Source organism: Bombyx mori, chromosome 16 (assembly GCF_030269925.1).
Source record: "Bombyx mori chromosome 16, ASM3026992v2".
Taxonomy (NCBI): Eukaryota; Metazoa; Arthropoda; class Insecta; order Lepidoptera; family Bombycidae; genus Bombyx; species Bombyx mori.
Window position 1 is genome coordinate 9,351,119 of NC_085122.1, and position 25,229 is coordinate 9,376,347.

The 25,229-nt window shown below is 35.2% G+C and overlaps 1 protein-coding gene across 1 annotated transcript in view; it reads right to left on the reverse strand.

Annotated features, from left to right (window-relative positions):
• LOC101745193 (unconventional myosin-XVIIIa) overlaps nt 1-25,229 on the reverse strand; it is a 302,806-nt gene that overhangs the window by 241,341 nt on the left and 36,236 nt on the right. Inside the window, exons 3-4 of the mRNA XM_038016603.2 lie at nt 11,600-12,820; nt 10,066-10,203 (exon numbers count right to left, since the gene is read on the reverse strand). Coding sequence (XP_037872531.1) covers nt 10,066-10,203; nt 11,600-12,820 — 1,359 coding nt within the window. The remainder of the gene's footprint in view (nt 1-10,065; nt 10,204-11,599; nt 12,821-25,229) is intronic.

Consider the following 25,229-nt stretch of genomic DNA (forward strand, 5'->3'; position numbering starts at 1 on the left):
TTGAACATCTCTGGCCAACTATAAGACAGAGTTACGGATTTTATGCGAAAGTACCTACCCATTGCTATTCTGAAGTGGCCACAAGCAAAACTGTAGTTTTACTGGTGGTAGGACCTCTTGTGAGTCCGCATGGGTAGGTACCACCACCCCGCCTATTTCTGCCGTGAAGCAGTAATGCGTTTCGGTTTGAAGGGTGGGGCAGCCGTTATAACTATATTGAGACCTTAGAACTTATATTTCAAGGTGGGTGGCGCGTTTACGTCCATCCATCTAAACAATAAAAAAAAGGTTTTCTGATTAATATTATCGATTACTATATTGATGTTTCGCTTCCGAGAATAAGCTTCTTTAAACGCGATTCTTTCTCGTGTAAAAAAAGCTGCTACATTTTTTATCAACACATAGAAAAGAAAAGCGTAATTTTATAAAATTTCTACTTTCATATTTTATAAAAATCTAACCGCCTCTAAGAATACATATAGGAATGACACACCCTACGTATCTATAGGCTGCAACTTATTGTGGGAAGGGGCGTGGCGTCTAGACTAACATCGGTTCACTGACTGATTCTGTTGAAGCCACTGTGTGATTTGAAAACGAGGAATACGTTTTTACAGTAAAAATTTTTTTACTGAGAACTGACAATTGCAATAGTTTAAATGATACTTATTTATTTATTTTCTATAAGAACATAATCAAAAAACATCCCATGTAACAAATAAATGAACGAAATAAAATTATTAATATCACAAATCATCATAACGAGAAAACGGAAAAGGATCAATAATCAAAATATGTATTTTTATGAATTTTCCAACTCGAATTACGAGACTATTGTGCCGCGTAGGATGTTAAATTCAATCACCATTGTTCTGATTGTTGCACTTTATAATGTATGCATTTTTTTGGTAATTTTAAAACATCAGTTACACATTTCATATTTATTATTTCAATAACTTACGCATTCCTATATTAGATAGACATTCAATTCAAGCGTCGCAAAAAGTATGAAATGCTGCTACATTTCCAAACTACTTTCTCGTATTCTCTTGAATTTCCATCGAAAAAAACACACACACACACACTCATTATAACCAAACTTCACATCCATACATAAACTACCACATCCCAACCACACAACCACATCAAAGAGTACCCACTGAGGGTTCGTAGCACTCGACTGACAATACTGTCTACTGGGGCTGATAACCCTCGTGCAAATATAAGCACTACGCGAGCAGTTTTGTAAACATGCGCAGTTGATATAGGTATACGTATGTAAGTCAATTGAAAATTGCACAGAATAGAACTAATCATGTCCTAGAAATCTCAACAGGCTTCAGTGATTAGCTTTTTTAAGGGATTCTATGACCTGGTAAGTCTTAGTTTAATTTAATTTTTTTATATGAAGTATGAAAAATGATATTACGAAATGAAATGAAGTTGATTAATATGAAACATGGCATGAAATAAAATGTGACACTAAATAGACAAAATAAAACCAAATCACGCAACTTCACACCTCGCGTTCCCGCCAAAAAGTCCTCAGTGATTAGCAGATACTATATAGTATATAGATAATGTTACTGTTTTATTGTGTACTACAGATATAGGTTATTTGTGATATGATTACAGAACACAGCCAAAATCTAAGCTCAAATTTGCTTAAATTCCAAGATTATTTAATGCAAAGAACTATTCGATTTCGTACCTCAAACATGACTTATTCTTAATGCATACACGCACTTATTTTAAAAACAGATTTACATTAAAAAATAATTTATGAAAAGTTTTTCGCGGCGAAGATCGAATACCTTCACCGCCGTAGAGCCGGTGGCTAGCAATGTTGAAAGCCATTGCCCATATTGATCGGCATATCCAAGTTTAGTTATAGGCATGTTATTACACGGCCATTAATGTCACGTCAATTGCTCCCCTCCACGGTGTTTCCCGAGCGCTATGACATGTCCTTCTTCAAATGAGGCTTGTGGAGAGTATTAAGCGGTAGGCAGCGGCTTGGCTCTGCCCCTGGCATTGCTGAAGTCCATGGGCGACGATAACCACTCACCATCATGTGGGCCGTATGCCCGTCTGCCTACAAAGGCAATAAAAAAAAACTAATATTAACTCAGCCAATGTAAAATAATAATACACCCATGAAATGGTTAAGTTAAAAGGTGTTCTTTATAGTAGTTAGGAACGAGATTGTCGAGCGATCAAGATAATATATATAATAGAAGAACATATAATAACTTATAATAATAACACACTAAATGAATGTAATAGCATAACATTTTTAGGATTAAATGTGGATAATCAATGTAGCTGGAATCTTCACATAGATATTACTTGTAGTAAAATTAATCGATTCTCATATGCACTTTGGCGACTTACAAAAATATGTAATTTAAAAACTGCATTACAGGCCTATCATGGATATGTCGCCTCAAATATTAGATACTGTATACCCCTCTGGGGAAATTCTAGTCACATAAATAGAGTGTTCATTGCACAAAAGCAATGTGTTCGTGCCATGTGCAATATTCATCCTCTGACTTCTTGTAAACCATTCTTCCAAAAACATAATATTTTAACTGTACCATCCATATATATACAAGAATGTTGTTTGTTTGTTAAAAAGCACCCACAATTATATAAATCGTGTGGCGAGTACTGTCAATTTAATACAAGATACCCTACTAAACTAATGTTACCAAGTATAAATACTCGTTACTACCATACAAACTGTTATCCTATGACTATCAGAATATTTAATAAGATACCAAACAGCATAAGAGATCTTCCACTAACTCAATTTAAAAGAAAATTATATTTATGGCTGATGGATAAGGCTTATTATAGTGTGCAAGAATTTTTAAATGATAAGTGTTGTACATAATAAAATATTAGAATAAGAAGTGATAGAATGTAAAAATAGATAGATTTAGTAAATTTTGTGTTATAATTAATATAAAAATAAATTAAATTTTCGCATGCCTAAACAGGCGAAATATATGAAGCTATGTCCTATATCTTGTAAACTATATTTCTGGCGAATAAAGATTTTCTTTCTTTCTTTCTTAAAGAATAAATGTACGGAAGCAGACAACCACTTTAATAGAACGGATAGAGTCGCATGACTGAGTCCACGTTCGGGACAAATGCACGTAATAAGTCGGTTTGTGGAAGTGATGTGAAATTTTATTTTAAAAAAAATATTAAAATGGCGCCAAAGTCGTGATTGAGTGAAAAACGCACACGGTTAAAATAAAAAATGAGCATATGCGTTTTTGTTTCACGCTGCGTAAGATCCTGAACGCATACCTATACCCAGAACCATTTGATCGCAATATCGATTGAGCTATTGCCATTAGCCATTATTTATTTTGATTGCAAATAAGAAACGGAGTATGATCAAGCTAAAGTCGTATTTATGTGTGTGTGTACACACAATACCAATTTCAAAGAATTGTAAAATAAATCTCAAGAAATGTTCCAATTAAATGTTTTTTCGTAAAAGCGGTTTGTTACACTGCTAAAAAATAAACCTTTAGAACAACACATACCTAATTACATGCTATAAATTTTGAATTGAATAATGACATTTTATTGTAATTCACGTCACCCGGTGACAGTCTCCGAATTACCACAAATAGAGCGGAACCCACCGAACAATGATTAGGGCTGTCGTCCATCTATTTGAAATTTTTTAAATTACTACTTTATAAGAAACAGACTACAGCTTGGGAGAAACGCGACACGTACATGATGATAATATAATAATTTTAATTACTTTGGCCGAATATCTTGACGAGGATAAAAAAAAATATATGGGTATTTTTTGAATAGATTCACTATTTAAACGTGTTTTTTTTTGTTTTTTTTTTAAACTATAGTTATTATTTCACATAATATTGACAGTTAAATAGCACTCGTATGTGTCTATAAAATAAATAATTGTCATCCGTCGTGTTCGTACATAATTTTAATGGTCTTATCTTTTATCCTTTTCATTAATATCCTTTTACTTCTGACAATCCATTTCACAATTATACCGTTCTTGATTTTTATATTGCTCTTGATACTACTACTGTCCATATGCATCACAAGGAGAACACCGTCATTCACCTTGAGGCGTGATGTCAGACACTCAATTGTGTTGCATGACGGCTTTTCTATCCCTTAAACTGGAGTGCATGATTGTCCTATGACAGAAATAAGCAACATTGCATGGGCCAGTGTTGAATCCTTTTTCATATAACCGAAAATACATGAATGCCTCGCATGATTATACATAATATAATACAATGGCATTTATCTAATGAGACAAAAGCCTAAATGCCCCTAAAGATAATCTTAAGACATTTCTCAGGTATAAGTACAAAATTAAACAATAACAAAGACTTTCTCTTTATACTCGTTATCTATTATGCAGGATGCTAAGGAGCTTCAACTCGAGGGCTTGTCCAAAACCTACGGTGATGACCAACAAATAAAAATTGTGATGAATATTAGAGGGCCAAAAAGTTATCAAGTGGCGACCGCGCACAGGAAGTCGTAGCGTGGGTTAGCCTCCCACGAGATGGATGGACGATTGTCTGTTGAAGATCGCGGGGAACCGGTGGATGCGAGCAGCATAGAATCATTAAGGCCCATTTCCAGTAATAGACGTCTAAAAACTGATTTTCCATATTTTAAGGCCTAAAGCGAATATTTTCTTGTAAGAATACGACTGCAGGAAGCACAGACACGCACACAAGCACGCACACGCGCAGACACACGCACAAACATGAAACAATTAAACCTACACCCGAATGCCAAAAGTCTCTTCTAAGCTAAGAAAAAATCGAACAGAAAACAGTGGATCATCGAAACGATCTATTTATTGACTTTAATGGCAGCAAAATGTTATTTCAAGAGCTATGAACTGGGTCATAAACTTGTAAGCAATAAAATTATAATGTGACGTCCTAAAAATATAATTTGTAAGCTGTCGTATAAAATCAAACACACGGCCCGCCACTAATTAGCTGAATTGTTTAAAATGTAAATTATGTTATGTATGATATGCATTAATTATGACGAAACTTTTAATTTCAATCACGGATTTGACATTTTCTAAACTAAAATTCAATAATATATTTTTAATATTAAAAATTCTCAAAACTTATATATTTTTATAGAATGAATTACGACTTGTTTAACATGACCGATTTGGTTGGTTTGTTTTACGTTGTTTTTCGGTAAGCTTAAGAGCGTTTATATTTAAAAAATATATTTGAGAATTCACTAGACAATTTTCATGCTTATGTGTAATGAAAGCGGAGGGAGATCGGTTTTTATTTATTTATTAAACGGTTTTTGCCAAGATAGGTCACCATGATAGTGTCAATTTTCCAAACGTGGCTACTGTACCACTAGATCGAGTTTTTTAATATTACAGCGCCAGGGACATCGGTATCTACTACTAAATACTGGGAATCCTTCATTTTATACCCACTTAGTCTCTCGTCAGATCTCAGTACTGCTCGTGCTAGTGTTAGTACATTCTCTCAGGTTGAGCCCGTGAGTTCACCTACTCGTCAGGACGTAGCTGGAATAGCCCTAGGCTACCTAGGCTAGGTAGGGAAAAAAAACCTTCATTTTATAAAATACTAGCTGACCCGGCAAACTTCTCAAAAAAATTAACTTAAAACAAACAAAAGGAATCCGTCCAACGGGGGACTCATCAAAGGAAAAACAAAATTATTATTTTTATTTAATTCCGAGCATTTTCATATTTATCTACCTTTTAAACCTTCTCTGGACTTCCGCAAATAATTTAAGAGCAAAATTAGCCAAATCGGTCCAGCCGTTCTCGAGTTTTAGCGAAACTAACGAATAGCAATTCATTTTTATATATTATATAGATAGATAGATAAAACATCAATTGAATTATTTTAGTCATATGTTGTAGCCCTATCACTATCGATTCGAACCCTCAGCATGAGTCATTGTTTATCAAATTATATTGCCGGGGTCCGAATTACCCTGGGGATCAATGTATCTTAATTTCGGTTTATTTATCGAGTCCGGAAACTATACTACTTTTCGCTATTAAATATAACTACTGTATTGTCGATTAGAATTGCCGCCAAAACTACACAAGTGTTATATGAACTGAGAATACAATTTCTAGATTAGATTTCTAGATAGACATCTAAGCAATAAAAAATAAATAAAAAAAATTGATCCTCGAAATTACATAGCTTATAGTTTTTTTTTATTGCTTAGATGGGTGGACGAGCTAACGGCCCACCTGCTGTTAAGTGCTGTTAAGGTCTAAATTTTTACACTCCACCCTTCAAACCTAAAAGCATTACTGCTTCACGACAGAATTAAGCAGGGCTAGTAGGTACTAGGCTAGTAGGTGTAGGGCTAGTAGGTGGTAGGACGCCTCGTGAGTCCGAACGGGTACCTACTACGAGGCGTCCTACCACCAGTAAAGTTTTGTAAGTCTAGATAAAGAAAGGTAGATAAAGAAAAAGATAAATGTACTTTATAAGTACGTAAAGAAGGAGGACCACAGATTCAGCCCTGGGGAAAACAAATTCGCAGAAGTTGTGGCCAATTTGCCTTGATGATTTGAATTAAGGTAATTCCTAATGTGAATGCCACAGGTGGTACTGTATGATGCTTTCAATTAAAATGTCATATTAAATCTAAACTTTTAACCAACATCCAAACTGGAGGACATTTTATATTCGATTGTACAGTTTTTATGTAATATATGTTCTCCAATATCTCTATCACTTGTGAAGCTATTTGTATTTTTTTTTGTTTGTAAGAAAACGTATACTCTCGAGGTGGTCTTATTGATAAGTTCAACAGGGGAATTAAAAAAAAAATTACTTAAAATCGTAATTAAGTTTATATTATAATATGATATTAAGATGATATTATATTACATCTATTTTGAGATAGTTATGAAATGCGTTAGAATGAATTAATTTATTAGTTTATAATTTCATTACGAAAATCAACATTGACAATGCGACCGTAACATTATTCAGGTACATTATTTTAATAATATCAATAATATATTTCATTGCAATTTTTGCAATTGATAGGGTTTACTTGCAAAGCGATAAATCGACATACAAATTTTTACACAATATTTTGACTCGAGTATTTTCAATGAAGTGAATCACTCAACAAACAATGAAATGTTCAGTCTTCAACGGATCCACGGGCAGCTGTACAAACCTTTCATTCAACATTGTGTGTTTAACGACGCGACTTAGAATTATTTGCTTATATCATCGCGCATTGCGTAATGAAATCAAGTAATGGTTTTATTCTTTTGCACGGTATTCATTTTATATACGCCTTGCCTAGTTCTGTCGTCAAGCAGTAACGTAGTCCGGCTCTAAGAGTAGAAAATGCGGTTATGCTGTAAAATTGAGATTCGTGCTGTAGAATCTATCAGCTCCGATGACCACTCAACTGCAAGTGGGACGTGAAATCGTCATACGCCTAAACTAAAAGCCTAAACAAAATAAAATTAAATAATAGTTTAAAAAAACTAAAAAAAAATACGCTTTTATAGAAAATCCAACTAAAAAATAGAAAATAAATTTTAATAAATTTGAATTAAAAATAGTGTAAGAAAAATTTATTTTATTGTAAAAAAGCGTGAAAAAAATGCTACATTGAAGCGGATATTTACTGGTGGATTTTACTGGTTATAGAAACTCTTGTGAGTCCGCACGGGAGGTACCATCACCCTGCCTATTTCTGCCGTGAAGCAGTAATCCGTTTCGGTTTGAAGGGTGGGGCGACCGTTGTAACTATACTGAAACCTTAGAACACATATCTCAAGGTTGGTGGCTGCATTTAGGATGTAGATATCTATGAGATCCACTAATCACTTAACACCAAATGAGATTGCGCTCGTCCGACCATCTATGCAATAAAAATAAAGAAAAAAATAAATCGAGGCCTTGCTCTCATCTATCAGTTGTGAATTGCAAATTGGTAAATTGAGATGGTCTACCCTTCTAATGCGACAACACTAACAGTTTTTATTATAATAATATTTTGCTAATATAGAACTTTAAAAATCAACTTTCTTGCTGATCAGCTAGTGCTCAATTTTCTTTAGTATTAAATGAAACTAAAGGTCCCCTGGTAGTCGAAATTCGACTATAACTAATGGAAATTATAAGTTTGTACACTATTATGATTCTATTGTCAAGGACTATTATACTTCTTTAATCACATATTTCGTCAAGACTACAAATTTAGACAAATATTAATAAAGGGAAAACAATATTTAACCTATTCTCCATTTTACCGACTATAAGTGACAGACTGCAAAGAAAAGTTTGACAATAAACAAATAGTATGCATGCGTGTGTGTGTCAAATACATGGTAGTGTGTGTAATGTTTTCTTTATTGATTTAATGTATCTTTTATGCATTATTTTAAAAAAATATTAGCATTGTGCACTTCTTCTCTATAAGTGTGGAAAATTTCGTACTCATCCGTCCGCGCGATTTTCGTAAAAAGGGATACAAAGTTTTTGCTTCACATATTAATATATAGATAATGACTAAGTACTCAAATCTCATCCCGACATCAAGTTAATTTTATCTGAAGCACCATATCGGACGTCCTCTGTTAGGAAACGAGCAGGTGTAACAATGGCAGGTGTTTCTGCAGCTTGGTAAGTCAAGCGAGATGTTCATTTTTGACACGCTTTTATTATTAGCTCGGTACGTATTGTTGTTTTTGTATTTTTTTTTACTGCTTAGATGGGCTTACAGCCCACCTGGTGTTAAGTGGTTACTGGAGCCCATAGATATACGTATCAAGGACCGATGATAATATAGTATTATCATAACTTCGCTGTAGTACCTTGACTAGTCACAGATCATTAATACCTGTGATGAAAAATATGAAATTAATTAATAGTTACTTCTGTTTGCTTTCAAAGCCTGCTTTTTTAAAAATATAAACTATTTTTATTGAATCTTTTGAAACATTTTTTCTCTAAATTGTATTTCTTTTTTTGTCTTTTCTGTTACACGAACGAGTCAAAGAGCTCACGACCCACTTGTGATTAACGAACTTAAGGTCTATGTCCAATTACATGATAATTACTCGGATTACACTTTTACGGGTTTGATTTTTATTGCCCAATTTATTCTTAAGTCGTGACCACGCAGAGCTATGTACGCATATATTTCGTTAGAAAAATAGGTTTTTGCCTGCGGGATTTGAACCCCGGCACAGCCCTAACGTGTACAAGTACACCCAACTTTTTATACTTTAGACCACAATGACTTCACTGGCATTGTAGGCAGATGAGCATACGTGAGTGTCCAACCTCGATGATGGACGTCTGAAATGATAGGAGGACGGCCAAGCCGCTGGCTACTGCTATGGTAACACTACACTCTCGGTGCTTTTAAGCTCTTAAAGCACCGGTCTTCGTCCTCGAACTAGTCGATTACGAAGTAGAGCTCAACGAGCGAATCAACCCATCGACACAGCCCATTGAGTTTCTCGCCGGATCTTTCCAGTGGGTCGCGATTCCGATCCGGTGGTAGATTCTACGAAGCACTACTTAGAAATTTCTCTTAGGTTGAGCCCGTGAACTCATCTAACTGTCCGCGCGAAGCTAGAATAGCCCCTTGGGCTACTAGCAAATGGGTAAATAAAAAAAGAAAGTTCTGATTGTTGCATACGATATGCATTATGTTTTTTGATAATTTTAAAACATTATTTTCACATTTTATGTCTGTTCGCAAAATTCGCAAAAAGTATAAAAAGCTGCTACATTTCTCAACTACGCTTACGTTGAATTTCCGTCATTCCGAAAAACATAAAAGAAACACAAACTTAGCATACCAAACTTCATATCCTTCACATCCATACACACACGACACGATGTTAGCAAATTCTTTCAGGTTGCGCCCTTGAATTTATCTAACCGTCCCCACGAAGCTAGAGTAGTTCTAGCGAATGGGTAAGGAAAAAGGGTAACACTAAGAGTAACTTGACTTATACATATCCCTTACCTGGGCGGATGTGAAACGGCGACTTCCGGACCGGCTCAGGGTGCCTCCACGGACGTTGCTGTCTAAAAGATCCACGTCACCGCCACCGTCTGCCGCACGTCTGCGCGACAACTCACACAGCTCTGCTATTGGTTGCACCTGTTCAATAATATTTCAAAGATTTTTTTTACTGCTTAGATGGGTGGACGAACTCACGACTGACCTGGAGTTTTTTTATTTTATTTTTTATGCCCTTGTAGGCAGACGAGCATACGGCCCACCTGATGGTGAGTGGTTACCATCGCCCATGGACTCCAGGGGCAGAGCCAAGCTACTGCATACCGCTTAATACTCTCCACAAGCCTTTTTTGAAGAAGGACATGTCATAGCGCTCGGGAAATACCCTGGAGGGGAGCTCATTCCATAGCCGGATGGTGCGTGGCGTGGAGTTAAGTGGTTATTGAAGCCTATAGAAATCTACAACGCAAATCTCGCCACCCATCTTGAGACAAGAGTTCTTAGGACTCCGTTTTAACAGTACGTCGGTTGCCCCACCCTTCAAACCGAAGCGTATTACTGCTTTACGACACAAATAGGTAAGTCGGTGATAATACCCGTGCGTGCTCGCAACACGCCCTACCACCAGTAAGATTAGTATGAAAAACGAGAATAGTAATTGTCTTTATAAATATACGTTTAACTAGCAGATTATAAATTCAGTAAATTGTTATGTGTAACAATGTACAAATCCAGACACATAAAAATCTAAATCGGTAGCATTATTTGGTTGTAAAAACCATCTAAAAATCAAATTTATACGTAACGATTTAAACTTACAAAATATTTTTTTAACGGTCAAGAATTTAGGAATACACTAGAGATAATTGAAGAGAATCGCAAATTCCAATTTCACACACACACAAACACGCATGTGTAACACGAGTAGATAAAGTTATGCAAATAAAGTAGTTCCGGCCGGTTGTAGGGAAAGTTACTGATAATTGTGTTAATTTTAGCAAAGAAACTTGTGTGCTTAGTGCGAGTTTTTTAACGCTCTCGATAGCGTACGAGTTAACCTAATTTTGTATGCAGTTGAAACAGCGCCCCTAACGGCAAACGTAGGCAAACGATCCCGTTCCATACAAATATGAGCTAACTTTTACGCTATCGAGAACGTTCAAAAACTCGCACTAAACACAGTGTATGCGAAACACAAACATCCAGCGAAACTATAACACAACATAAAACCACTCAAAGATCGTCCGAGATGATCATCATTCAAAATTTTACCGTAAATGAATAATCAAGAGAAAGTTTGTTCTTGAATTCAACTAATGAGGGACTGTTATTTTTAGTATAATGTTTTTTTTCACAAGCATTCAAGATTACACCTAGCAAAATTCTATTGAACGCTTAATCATCTTGGTATTAGCTTAATTGGATTTTGTATGTATATAATAGTGCCGATTTTCGATAAATCATATTTTATTACGTCTGCCACAGTTACGGATTCACATCAAATTAATGTGTATAACATTACTGCTGATTGGCTTACCTTGATAGTAACGTAATCTTGGCTGCCCTTAATCAGATCGATGACCTCTTCTCTGCTTTTTTCCTCAACGCTGATACCATTAACTTCGAGCAATCTGTCACCGGGTAATAGGCCCGTCTCGCTGGCTCCAGGATAAGAGCCGGGCTCTGCTAGGATAACGGCCTTGTAAATCAATTTGCTGATCAAATTAGTGGTGCCACTACATTTGTTGTCCCCGTTCGTTAAGCCATTTCCGTGACTATTTAGATCGCCTATGAATATTCTTTCTTGGACCATTGCCCTTCGTAAACTGAATCCGAAGTCGTTACGCGGTGCTTTTTGCCTTTGAATCGTTAATGTTCTCGGCTTCGGCAGTTGAACTGGCATTATGGCCGGTAATGGTAGGTAGGTATCGTCAAAGTTACTGGTTCGTGACCATCTGTGGAAACCCTGAGATTCACCAACGGGCGACGTAGAAAACGGTGGTGTAGCAAATGAGGAATTTGTCGTGGTGTCGGTCAAGGAATCAGCGCTGGGAGAAGTGGATGTTATTCCCATGTAACTGTTTCCGTTCGTCTTTGGCGCTGCGTCAACATCTTGCGTTGTGATTGTTGGATTGGCGGAGTTGTTTTTATAATTTTTGCTTTGCATCTCCACGGGACTGTGAATGACTTTCTTTGTAAAGTTTTGAACGTGTTGCAAGTCATCACTGGACGAAGTACTCTTCGATGCAGAAATACCATAAGACACGGTTTCGTTTTGTTGCGTGTTACGTGCCAACAGGTTAGAATCTTGACCGTTGGTCACATGGTCCACTACATCGGCATTATTAACGTTACTCTCTTGAGAATTCGAACTAGTATTGCTTAGACGAGGGCCTTTAAGGATTCCTCGTTTCGGAGGTCGAGGTGGAATCGGAGGTAGATTCGGCGGTTGTCGTGGACTGGTGTTGTTAATATTATTTGGGTTATTCAAAGAATTTAGAGAGGTCTCTGAACTATCCGACTGTAGAATGCTTTCTTTTTTGCCCCACGTGTGCGTTGTGGGGAAGCTCGGCGACAAATGGTTTGTCTCGTCGCTCAAGTTCGAATTCGAACCGGAGTTGGAAATCAGCGGGTAGTTCGAATAATTGGAATCGTGTTCCAGATGGGCGAACAGCGAGGCGGTGTAGTCAGCGGTGATACCAGAAGGCAACTTTTCCTTTTCCTTGCGTTTACCCCGCAATTTGAGCGATCGTCGGACCTGCAACAACAATGGGCTCTTAGTGATTTTTGTAAATTGAGTAACGGCTCAATGGGCATGAAGGCCAATTGAACACAGAATGAATAGAGGTGATATAACGTAAGCCTGTAAAAAAACACAATGTTAACTAATGGTCTAATCATTGCGACAATTAGCGAGTCATCACTAAATTACTTTCAGATGGTTTTTAACTTAAGCAATGCGTTGTAATTCATCAAATAAATGACATTTGCAGATGTTTATATTCAAGATTTCGTTACCAGCGAAATAATCTTCAATTCAAATCAATCTGCAATTTTTAACATGGAAATCTTTAAAAAGTATTACAGAATACATAGAGTGGTAACAATTATTTCATTTAATATCTTGAGCTAACCTTAATATGCTATGATGTAAATTGTAAATTCCATTGTCCATTCTAGTGACAATTAATTAAGATATTATTGGCCTATAATGGCCTATAGCGGCACCTTTTCTCTTTCTGTGGGTGTCGTAAAAGATTAGATTAAGGGATTCACCGGAAAACAGCAGAAGCGATATCTGAGCCCCCAGCTACGAGCGTTAGCCAACCACCAACTTTTACAGGTTTTAGGGCATTTTGTAAGCACGTAAGTTAAGTCATTCTATTTTTTTCTGAAGCAAAGCAATCACGCATTACGATTCAAAGAGCGGAACAATCATTTTTGAGACTACGACCTAATCCCCCGAAGTGGTAAGAAATAAATTATACCAAAAACCAAATAACCAACCAAACCTACTACTTAAATAACACAAAATCACTCCTGCTGAATTTCAAAAAGAATTACTTGATTACTATTAATTAAACCTCACAGTTACACTCAACCTTAAATTGGGAAAAAAGCACTCAGAATGGTAGGTAGCTCCATATTGATACGATGATTGTCAAAAAAATATGTCGCTCCTTTAGGATCAAAGTGGCTTAACGATTTTTTTTAAGAAAATGAGTTTTATACTTCGCGCCACATATAATGTATTCTATCATTTTTTTTTAATTAAACAGGTCTCTTTTAGTCCAGAAAGGACAGACTTACTATTTCCGTCTCTTTTCAATTAAGCACACATCTTAAAGTATTAAAATCGAATAACTAAAAAAATTACAATTCTTCAGTTACATTTTTTGTGTTTACCAAAAAACACGAATTTTGCCACTGCCACTTCCTTTGCCAAGCCACTTCAATTGTAATGATGCGATGTATATTGTTACATTTCTACCGCGTAACAATTATATACGTATTCTTGTACGAAGGTTACGACAGCAATATACAATTTCATGGAACAAGGTAGTCCTTAGTATATTCAAATTTCAGGTAAATTGCGATTCTCGTCTGCTAATCAAAGTTAATTAAAGGATAATGATTCTCGACAACGTAATGAGTTAAGATCACAGATCATAGAAACACAGTTGTTTCTATGATCTGTGGTTAAGATACTGTTATGATACCCTCTGGTTCCTAGCTTTGCTTTCATCATCTCCTTTCCCGAATAGCATCAGCAGTTATGATCCTTTATTAGAGAACAATCCCCTCCCTATCCAGTCAGTCCTATTCTTAATTCCACACGGCACGGTTGCCGTCATTAATCGTCGTAAAATCTCTATATATTCATTTCGTCAATAAAATATTTTTTTTAAAAGATATTTTTTCAATTCCGTATAACAATACGTTATCACACATACATCAATATTAAAAACTACATATTTGTGAATCGAATAGTATTTTTCTATAGTACCAACTAATAATAAAGTTTAACGACCTCCTGCTCAGTTTTTAAAAAGTAATATATCGTATTTTGGTTTTAATATAATACTTAAAAACAGCTTAGTTTTTTTATATGTAAAATGTATTTCTCAAGTAGTCAATTCACAATCAGTACTACAGACAGCTAAAAGAATTATTAGTATACTTCGAAAATTGATCGTTTTCAATTTTGCCGCGAAAAAAGTAACGATTTCGTGAATTTAAACTTTCTCTAATCTTCCAGTTTTTTTTGTATTTAGGCATATTCAGAATAAAAAATGCTTAATCACAATCAAATCAATCACTCATTTATTGATAATATTATATAATTTTCTTTTATATTTTTCATTTTACGCATTTGATAACGCCAACACGGATGACAATTTAAATAGAAACTTTTTAAAAAAACTTAGAAATCGTACTTTTTTTCTTTTTAATAATATTCTAATATCCAGTTAGTTTTCCTTTATTATTTTATTATATACTGATTAAATAAAATTGCTGAATTTCAACACGCATTCCTGGAAAAATAGCAAACAAGTCAGAATTTGAATTTCAAACCAGTGATACGAATAAGGTTTGGGCTAGTTTTTAATGTATTTATAACTCCTAATTTAAGTGTGTTTACGAATACATAGTTATAGGACCACGTGCCTGTTGTCATGACAACAAATTTACAGTACTTATAATCACGGTAACTAATGTTATGAGTTATTTGATTTTGGGCCCGAAATTTGAAAAGGACCCAAATGGTTTTTTTTTTATTGCTTAGATTGGTGGACGAGCTCACAGCCCACCTAGTGTTAAGTGGTTACTGGAGCCCATAGACATCTACAACGTAAATGCGCCACCCACCTTGAGATATAAGTTCTAAGGTCTCAGTATAGTTACAACGGCTACCCCACCCTTCGAACCGAAACGCAATTACTGCTTCACGGCGGAAATAGGTGAGGTGGTGGTACCTACCCGTGCGGACTCCCAAGAGGTCCTACCACCAGTGATTACGCAAATTATAATTTTGCGGGTTTCATTTTTATTACACGATGTTATTCCTTCACCGTGGAAGTCAATCGTGAACATTTGTTGAGAACGTATTTCATTAGAAATAGTATTCGCAGTCTGATTATAAATCACGATACGACATATTATTTATGTGTAATGTAATAATAAAGCGCAATCTGTAAACGATCTGTGACTGACTGTGACTCGGTTTTTATTCTTACGGGTTTTCTCTGTCTCGTCTGAACAATCGACCGGTTTGTTTTACTTTCCGAATGAATGCAGACAATTCCGTGTAATTACTGGCTAATTGAGTGATCGAGAAACTGGGTGTTCGGATTTCGAAGGAGCATTGATTTCGGATATGTCAGATGATTTTTTGTAAGGCAGAATTGGCTAATTGATTAATTAATAATGTATTGTCATTAAAATGATTCCGCGTAATATCGGTTCGATTATTTATGTTAGGAGACCGGCAAGCGAATCATTATACTATTTTGAAAATATGCTGCTAAATGATGACGACAGAGGTCCCATAAATGGAGTAGGATGGCGAGCAGGGAGAGATGACGGGACATTGTGAGATGCATCAATCTTTTTTTATTTTATTTTTTATTGTTTAGATAGGTGGACGAGCTCATAGCGCACCTGGTGTTAAGTGGTTACTGGAGCCCATAAATATATACAACGTAAATGCTCCACCCACCTTGAGATATAAGTTCTAAGGCCTCAGTATAGTTACAACGGCTGCCCCACCCTTCAAACCGAAACGCATTACTGCTTCAAGGCAGAAATAGGCAGGGTGGTGGTACCTACCCGCGCGGACTCACAAGAGGTCCTACCACCAGTGATCTGCCCAAATACCTCTCCACGCGTTCTTCCTCACTGCTGAGAGTCATCACCATAATGTTTAGAAAGGGGTTTTATTTTTTATGTCTACAGTGTCCACGATCATTGATCGCGTGAAGGGCTTCGTGGAATGGGGTAACGATAAATACTACTTCCTCAATAGTGATTCGACTAAGGAAAAGGAACTCTGATATCCCCGACACAGTTATAACTGTAATCGTAAAGGTTGAGAACATGCGGACACTTCTCGCAAAAATGCCCTTTAAATTCTCTCAGAATCATGGTAGATAATCTATCGACACACCTCAGATAATTAGGAAGGTTTATTAAAATAGTCTCCGATCTCTGAATCAATTTAATAAAACTAGTGGTCACCCGGTGGTCGAAATTCGACTATAATTAATTGCAATTATAAGTTTGTAAACTAAATATTATGATTCCATTATCAAAGACTATTATATACTTCTATAATCACAAATTTCGCCAAGGCTACACTATAAAAAAATATTAATAAAGACAAACAATATTTAATCTATTCTCAATTTGACCACAGACGTCAAGAACAAAAGTTTGACAATAAATAGTATGCATGCGTGTGTGCGTCAAATACATGGTAGTGTGTGTAATGTTTTCTTTATTGATTTAATGTATTATTAATGCATAATTTAAAAAACAAATTTGCATTGTGCACTTCTTCTCTATATTCTCTATAAGTGTGGAAAATTTCATACTCCTCCGTACGCGCAATTTCCGTAAAAAGGGATGCAAGTTTTTGCTTCACGTATTAATATATTATACAGATAACACTCGGTTCGTGCAGTTAACGATTCCGTATCTCAATTAAAACGCCACATAATGATAACGTACGTACATTTTCGCTCTGGTAAATCGGAACAAAAGTTTAACGCTCAGTGAAAGTAGGACAATCAGGCTTTTCAGTTCGAAATTTATTTTAAAGCCACTTAATATTGATTCAAACGAATTAACGGCAATTGTTATTTTATTTTTCTGTTCATTGTTGATCACTAATGTTTTAGACATGTCTATTTTTATAGATGTTTTTATTTTTCTTTAAAATACTAATCGGTGGCTATCTTTTTTTTTTTTATTGCCCTTGTAGGCAGACGAGCTTATGGCCCACCTGATGGTGAGTGGTTACCGTCGCCCATGGACTTCAGTAATGCCAGGGGCAGAGCCAAGCCGCTGCCTACCGCTTAATACTTTCCACAAGCCTCTTTTAAAGAAGGACATGTCATAGCGCTCAGGAAACACCGTGGAGGGGAACTCATTCCATAGCCGGATAGTACGTGGCAAAAAAGACCTCTGAAAACGCACTGTCGATGACCGTAGTGGCTCCAGGTAGTATGGATGAACTCTACTCCGGTGGCGGGCGGTGCGATGGTAAAAACGAGATGCCGATATCATCTCGAACAATTCCTCAGAGCACTCCCCATGGAACATACGGTACAAAATACAGAGGGAACCGAAGTCCCTCCGCAGATCCAAAGGTTCCAAAATTTAATATAAATTTTAACTGATAAAGGTCTCTTGTTGTGCGTGCCTGCCACATTAAAAGCTATACAGATTATACTAGACAGTTGCAGCACGCTATGCAGATTGATTTGTTAAAGACAAGACTTGCATGAGCATATTTAACATATATGAGATTAGATAAGCATTTTTGATAGAACAATTTAAGTTGGATACTATAATATAGCGTTATCGCTTCACAATTGTCCCGCCCGCTTGAACACGATCTCGTTACAGTAACTAACGACCAGTTCCATTATAAAACAGTTCTAAGAAACAAGAAAACTCGTCAGAACAATGTTCCATCACATACAAACGATAATTTTGGTTTTGAGCTTCGGAAACACCCTGTAGCTGAACGTGAAAAGAGTATCCCATTTGGCAAGAGCTTTGAATTGATAAATACTTTTATTTGTGAACTGATCCAAATCCCAGCGACCCTAAGAAACAAGGAAACTTGTCAGAACAATGTACCATCACATACAAACGATAAGTTTGGTTTTGAGCTTCGGGAACACCCTGTAGCTGAACATGAAAAGACTATCCCATTTGGCAAGAGCTTTGCATTGACAAATACTTTTATTTGTAAACTGATCCAAATCCCAGTGACCCTAAAAGTCAAATAAAAATTGATTCAGGCATAACGAAGATTACCGTGCACTGACAAACAGACAAAAACTTCGTTTCCGACTTTTTACTTATTTGATGGGTCATGGTAAGATTGTATTTGTTCAATCGCGATTTAAATGTTTTTTTAAAGCGGCCCGAGTATGGCAACAACCATAATAGTCATAGACCCAACCCGTTTATTGTTTTCTAACGAGAGAGAGCATTGCAATTCAGTTTAACATTACCATAGCTGTTATGTTTAACTACCCTACAACACATCAGCTGCCGGACATTCAGAGAGCACGACATGAACCTAAGCAGAAAAATAAAGCAGAAAAATTATCAAGAATAGCTAGCAAAGCTATCTTTGGAATAATTAAAATGATAACATAATAGTTGTCCACTATTCCAGTCCCATTAGGATTTAATTGAATAGGAATTGCTGGATTTCTAAACATTATTTTTTCGATTATGACTGAAATTTGCTACTTCAAATTAGTAAAAGAAAGCTTTAAACAAATATTTAGAAAAGAATCTAATCCTATCACCACATGTTAGTCTAGAAGTCTAGATGAACACTAGATACCTAAAAATATTTATTATAATCATCCACGTTTTAGTGTTAAATTACGTTGGTAATGTATTTTTAAAAGTAGGTATACAATTGCAATGTATGCATCTAGTATAGTATAGTAAATGGATAATAATTTAATTACCTGTCCCCGGAATAACAAAAAGCTACTCATAGTAAAATAAATCTTAGCAAGTTATTTTTATTACTAGGCTTAAAAAACTCCGTAATTTTTTTAATATCGTTTGTTTATGAGGTAATATTTAAAGAAAATGTTGATTTAAGATATATTAGAAAAAATCTAAAAGACATATGAGTCGTCTATTATCAAAGGTGGCAATCTGTGCATTTGGACAAAAAAATGTTATTGATGTCAATACAGATTGATTTGAATATAATCGTCTCCTTCAAAGAATACGGTTCAAAACCTGCATTTAATAAATTATTAACTTAACCTGTTATTTATCTAAGATGTCGTTCAGAAGAGTTTTGTGACTGCCAATGGAATACAAAGTCAATAATTCGTTTTTCTGATTTACCAATAATTGTCCAAAAGTCACATTGCCGGCTTTGATAATAGTCGACTCATATGAAAGAAAGTTAATACACGCGATCAAGTAAATGAGGATACTAGAACTATGGAAAAGTATAATAAGGAAGAAGTAGCGATAACACAGATAGGTCAGTATTTCATAGCCCCATATTTTCTTATTAATGAGCTGATAATTAACATTACGATCCTGACCTAATATCTATGCATCGTTGCATATTACGCATACAATTAGACTCGGAAATAGATGTTTGTATATTTTCCAATCTAAATATGTCTGCAGCTCAATGAATCTGTAGCTTTTCGTTTGTACGAGAAACTACTGTATAAACAAATGCGTAGAAAGATATTTACAATTTCAATTTCGTAAACTCGTCTCGGGAGATAACGTTTGTGATTAAGATATTACAAGTCACTAGTATTTGCTATTGTGTTTTTGATTTTAATATATCATTTTCTGGAAACTGCTTTAAATTAAGCCAAAAATTATAGTGTATGTTCAATACTTCACAGTTAAAGTTATGTATATGATTATTACACTACGTAAATAATCAGTTAGTGTTATAACGCTAAACAAGGTGTTTGCATAATTCAATTAGTTTACATTAAATAATTGTATATCTGGGGTCAATCCCGAAAATTTAATTTTTGAACTTTAGGAAAGACTGTTCGTATCATCATTTTAAGCACAAATTTTCAAGCAAATTGCTAAACCGACGATAATGATACACAATAATTTATAAGGAATAATTTGTAAACAGTTTTACGTCTTTCCAACTTTGAAGCATATAGTTTAGTTATAGGCAAATCATTGTAACAAAAATAATATACAGCAAATCTAATAAACTAATGTAAAATATACAGCAATGTCTAATATTGAATACACCAACTTATACCATACTTTTTATTCACTAGATTATGACCGAGCTTAGCTCGGTTTTTTTTTTGATAACGCCATCTTGTTGTCTTTAAAGCGGTTAGTTGCCCTCAATTAAGAAAAATAGTATTATTATTCCCCAATAGATGTCGGGAAGAGTTGATTATTGAAAACACGAATAAAACATTTTCTGAAAATAAATCGTAGCTAGATAGATTTATCGCCCCCGAAATCCCCTGTATACTAAATTTTATGAAAATCGTTGGAGACGTTTCCGAGATTTAGATTATATACATATATATTAATATACAAGAATTGCTCGTTTAAAGGTATAAGATACGTAACCAAAAACTACACTCAGGAATTAGCTTCATTTCCGTAAATAATACTATTGAAACGATAGCATTTCAACAACCTACTCACACGCCTACGTTTTATGAGCAACGCAATTAGAGTTTTACTATCTCCACAAACAAACGGAATCCTGTACAAACTCAAGAACCGAACATTATTTACATTCTTGATAAAAATTAACGTGTTAGACTACGTATTAATAGCTCATTTTTTAATTTCTACGAGACAAGCAAAAGGTCGCATCTAATTTTATTTAAAATTACTTTAGTTCTGGTTCTTTTATAGATTTTATATCTTGTTTAGGTCCCAGAATAACGTGAAGGCCTATTAAACAACTAGAGGTCCCGCAGTAGTCGAAATTCGACTATAATTAATTGGAATTGTAAGTTTGTACACTATTATGATTGTATTTTATACTTCTTTAATCACAAATTTCGCCAAGGCTACACTATAAAAAAATATTAATAAAGACAAACAATATTTAATCTATTCTCAATTTGACCACAGACGTCAAGAACAAAAGTTTGACAATAAATAGTATGCATGCGTGTGTGCGTCAAATACATGGTATGTAGTGTGTGTAATGTTTTCTTTATTGATTTAATGTACTTTTATGCATTATTTTAAAAAAATACTAGCATTGTGCACTTCTTCTCTATATTCTCTATAAGTGTGGAAAATTTCATACGCCTCCGTCCGCGCAATTTTCGTAAAAAGGGATACAAAGTTTTTGCTTCACGTATTAATATATAAATGATGCATCAAGATGACTACAGTTTTCTATATCGAAATATGTCAATAGCAATTAAAACGTAACGAAATTACGTAAAAATTAACATCAAAAGAATATGTAAAATATTCAAATTTATGTATGAACCAATAATGTCTAAACATCTGTTCCAACGGAGATCACAAAAATTTATGAGATTTAAATTTAAAATTAGATTATGGGCATGAATGATACAAATGTCATGGCACTGAAAGTGAGACCATTGAATGTCAAACGGTGTGGTAACCTCATGTTGCTGACCTATTGCGACAAGTTTAGGTAGCTACTTAGATGGGCCTAATTTATACAGTACATAGAGAGGCAATTGTTTCGAATTACAAATACAATGCCCAACTAAGGAAAAATCAGGGTCGAATTACATTATCCAAAAATTGCTATTTATACATTACAGCTTCCTTGTTCACATCATGAAGCCTCGACTTATATTATCTGTAGCCTATTATTATCTATAATAACTAATTTATTTATTGATGTTATATTTATAGATCAGTTATTAATGAAAACTTACATTAAGATATGTGGTTTCAAAATTCAACAACAAACTTTAATAACAAACCAAACCAAAGGTTATTTATTATAGTGATCAGTATAATGAAGTTCGGTTATTAGGTATTAGGCCAGAGGTCCTTGATCTGCGTGCAAATTTTCCAATTAATCGGGCGCCTTGAAGTTAATGAAAATTATGTTGGAAGATAACATAGATTTAAACACAGTTAATATACACACACACATACACAGACATAGCATACACAACCTAATAAAAGCATATTTAAAATGATAGCATAGATATCTATAATTAATTGGAACGTCAAATGGTCAAAAAAATCAATATAACAAGGTTTAAATATCGCGTGGATGTCGTAAGCACTTTTACCATAACGTTATCACTATAGTAGTGTCATATCACGCGGAACTCGTAATCATAGCTGACACTGACACTTAAAATGTTTAAACATCAAATTTGATCGTGTTTTGTTTTCTTTCGGCTGATCTTCGAGTAAATTTGAAGTCGTCGTGGCCTAAAAGATAAGACGTCCGGTGCATTCGTGTTGAAGCGATGCACCGGGTTCGAATCCCGCAGGCGGGTACCAATTTTTCTAATGAAATACGTACTCAACAAATGTTCACGATTGACTTTCACGGTGAAGGAATAACATCGTGTAATAAAAATCAAACCCGCAAAATTATAATTTGCGTAATTACTGGTGGTAGGACCTCTTGTGAGTCCGCGCGGGTAGGTACCACCACCCTGCCTATTTTCTGCCGTGAAGCAGTAATGCGTTTCGGTTTAAGGGTAGGGCAGCCGTTGTAACTATACTTGAGACCTTAGAACTTATATCTCAAGGTAGGTGGCGTATTTACGTTGTAGATATCTATGGGCTCCAGTAACCACTTAACACCAGGTGGGCTGTGAGCTCGTCCAACTAAGCAATAAAAAAAAAAACGTAATCATTCTAATTAAAAGTCAGGTAACTGAAATATTACAATTTATGAATGGAACTGACACATGTTAAATGTGTTCTCGAACGACTGGACGAACGAAAGAAAAATATCGTGTGATAAAAATCAAACCCGTAAAATTCCTGTTTAATAGTTGGGAATGGGTGAGATGTTGATCCTCGTTTGGGCTCACGAAAGGCCCAACCACCAGTAACGTACAAGGTTTTAGTGTTAATTAGAATTTTTATTTTTGAAGTCGTCGTGGCCTAAGGGGTAAGACGTCCGGTGCAATCTAATAAGTCACTAGATGATGACCGAATAAAGTAGTAAAAATAGTATTATTATTCGCCAATAGATGTCGGGAAGAGTTGATAATTGAAAACACGAATAAAACAACATTTTCTGAAAATAAATCGTAGCTAGATCGATTTATCGCCCCCGAAATCCCCTGTATACTAAATTTTATGAAAATCGTTGGAGCCGTTTCCGAGATTGAGTTTATATATATACAAGAATTGCTCGTTTAAAGGTATAAGATAATATTTCCGATGTTACGAATCATTTATGGTTCGATTCGTCGACCTTTGATTGATGTGATGACTGCCGTCTATTTGTCATTAAAAAAGATTTCTAAATTTAAAATTTCATCTACCCTAACCGTGTCTACTTACTACTCGCGAAAGCAAACAAAAATACTAATTAATTTTTAGTTGCACATCAAAGCCATGACTCACCAACAAGGGAACAAATGTCTGTTTTACCCATCGATATATTACCACTGGTAGTATATCGGTGGTTTTACCAATAAGATTAGTCTGTCTTAAATGCAATAAACATAATGAGTGACACAGAAACACACTATTGAGATAAGTATATGATTCATTGTGATATTGGAATAGGTTAGTGTGTTATGTTAACCGACACGTAGATAATGATGATTATCTTGAACTTTGGACTTGTCCTTCGACATTCCGCTCAATTGACGATACTCAAAGAACTTCTACAGATAGCTGTTATTGATATGTGTCTAGTAATAAATTGGGATTTTTAATTACGCCACCGAGCCGTTTGATATTATTTTTCGGATTTATTTTTTATTGCCTATATGTGTGGAGGAGCTCACAGCCCACCTGGTTTTAAGTGGTTACTGGAGCCCATAGACATCTACGACGTAAATGCGCCACCCACCTTGAGATTTAAGTTCTAAGGTCTCCAGTATAATTACAACGGCTGTCCCACCTTTCAAACCGAAACGCATTACTGGTTCACGGCAAAAATAGGCAGGGTGGTGGTACCTACCCGTGCGGACTCATAACAGGTCCTACCGCCAGTAAACAGTTCTTAAAGCAACACGGTTTTAATGTATACGAAAAGTGTAAAGCATTTGTAAATGAGAATTTGAAAAAAAAACAAAAAAAAACGCATTTCGTCCGTAAAATTACTATTCATTAAAATTTGCATAGATAAATAACTTGGAAGTTGCAAAGATACGCAATATTTTCCAATTTTATTATTTATGTTATTCGAATACGACGTTGTAAAACAAAGTTGAGAAATCGAGGACAACAATACCGATTCAATGGTTCTGGTACGTTCAATTAATTACGCAAAACAAACTGTCGTAATACGAAAGCCACGGAGATATTACCCGTGACCACGAAGCTTTGAACACGAGAAAAAATGTATACAATAAATCACAATGAAAAAGAGACAGGTGCAAGTCATTGTACGAAAAATAAAAAGGGTTCTGTGCTCATATTATCTATATATTAATACGTGAAGCAAAAATTTTGTATCCCTTTTTACGAAAATTGCGCGGACGGAGGAGTATGAAATTTTCCACACTTATAGAGAATATAGAGAAGAAGTGTACAATGCTAATATTTTTTTAAAATATAGCATAAAAGATACAATAAATCAATAAAGAAAACATTACACACACTACATACCATGTATTTGACGCATACATGCATGCATACTATTTTTTGTCAAACTTTTGTTCTTGACGTCTGTTGTCAAATTGAGAGTAGAATATTGTTTGTCTTTGTTAATATTTTTTATAGTGTAGTCTTGGCGAAATTTG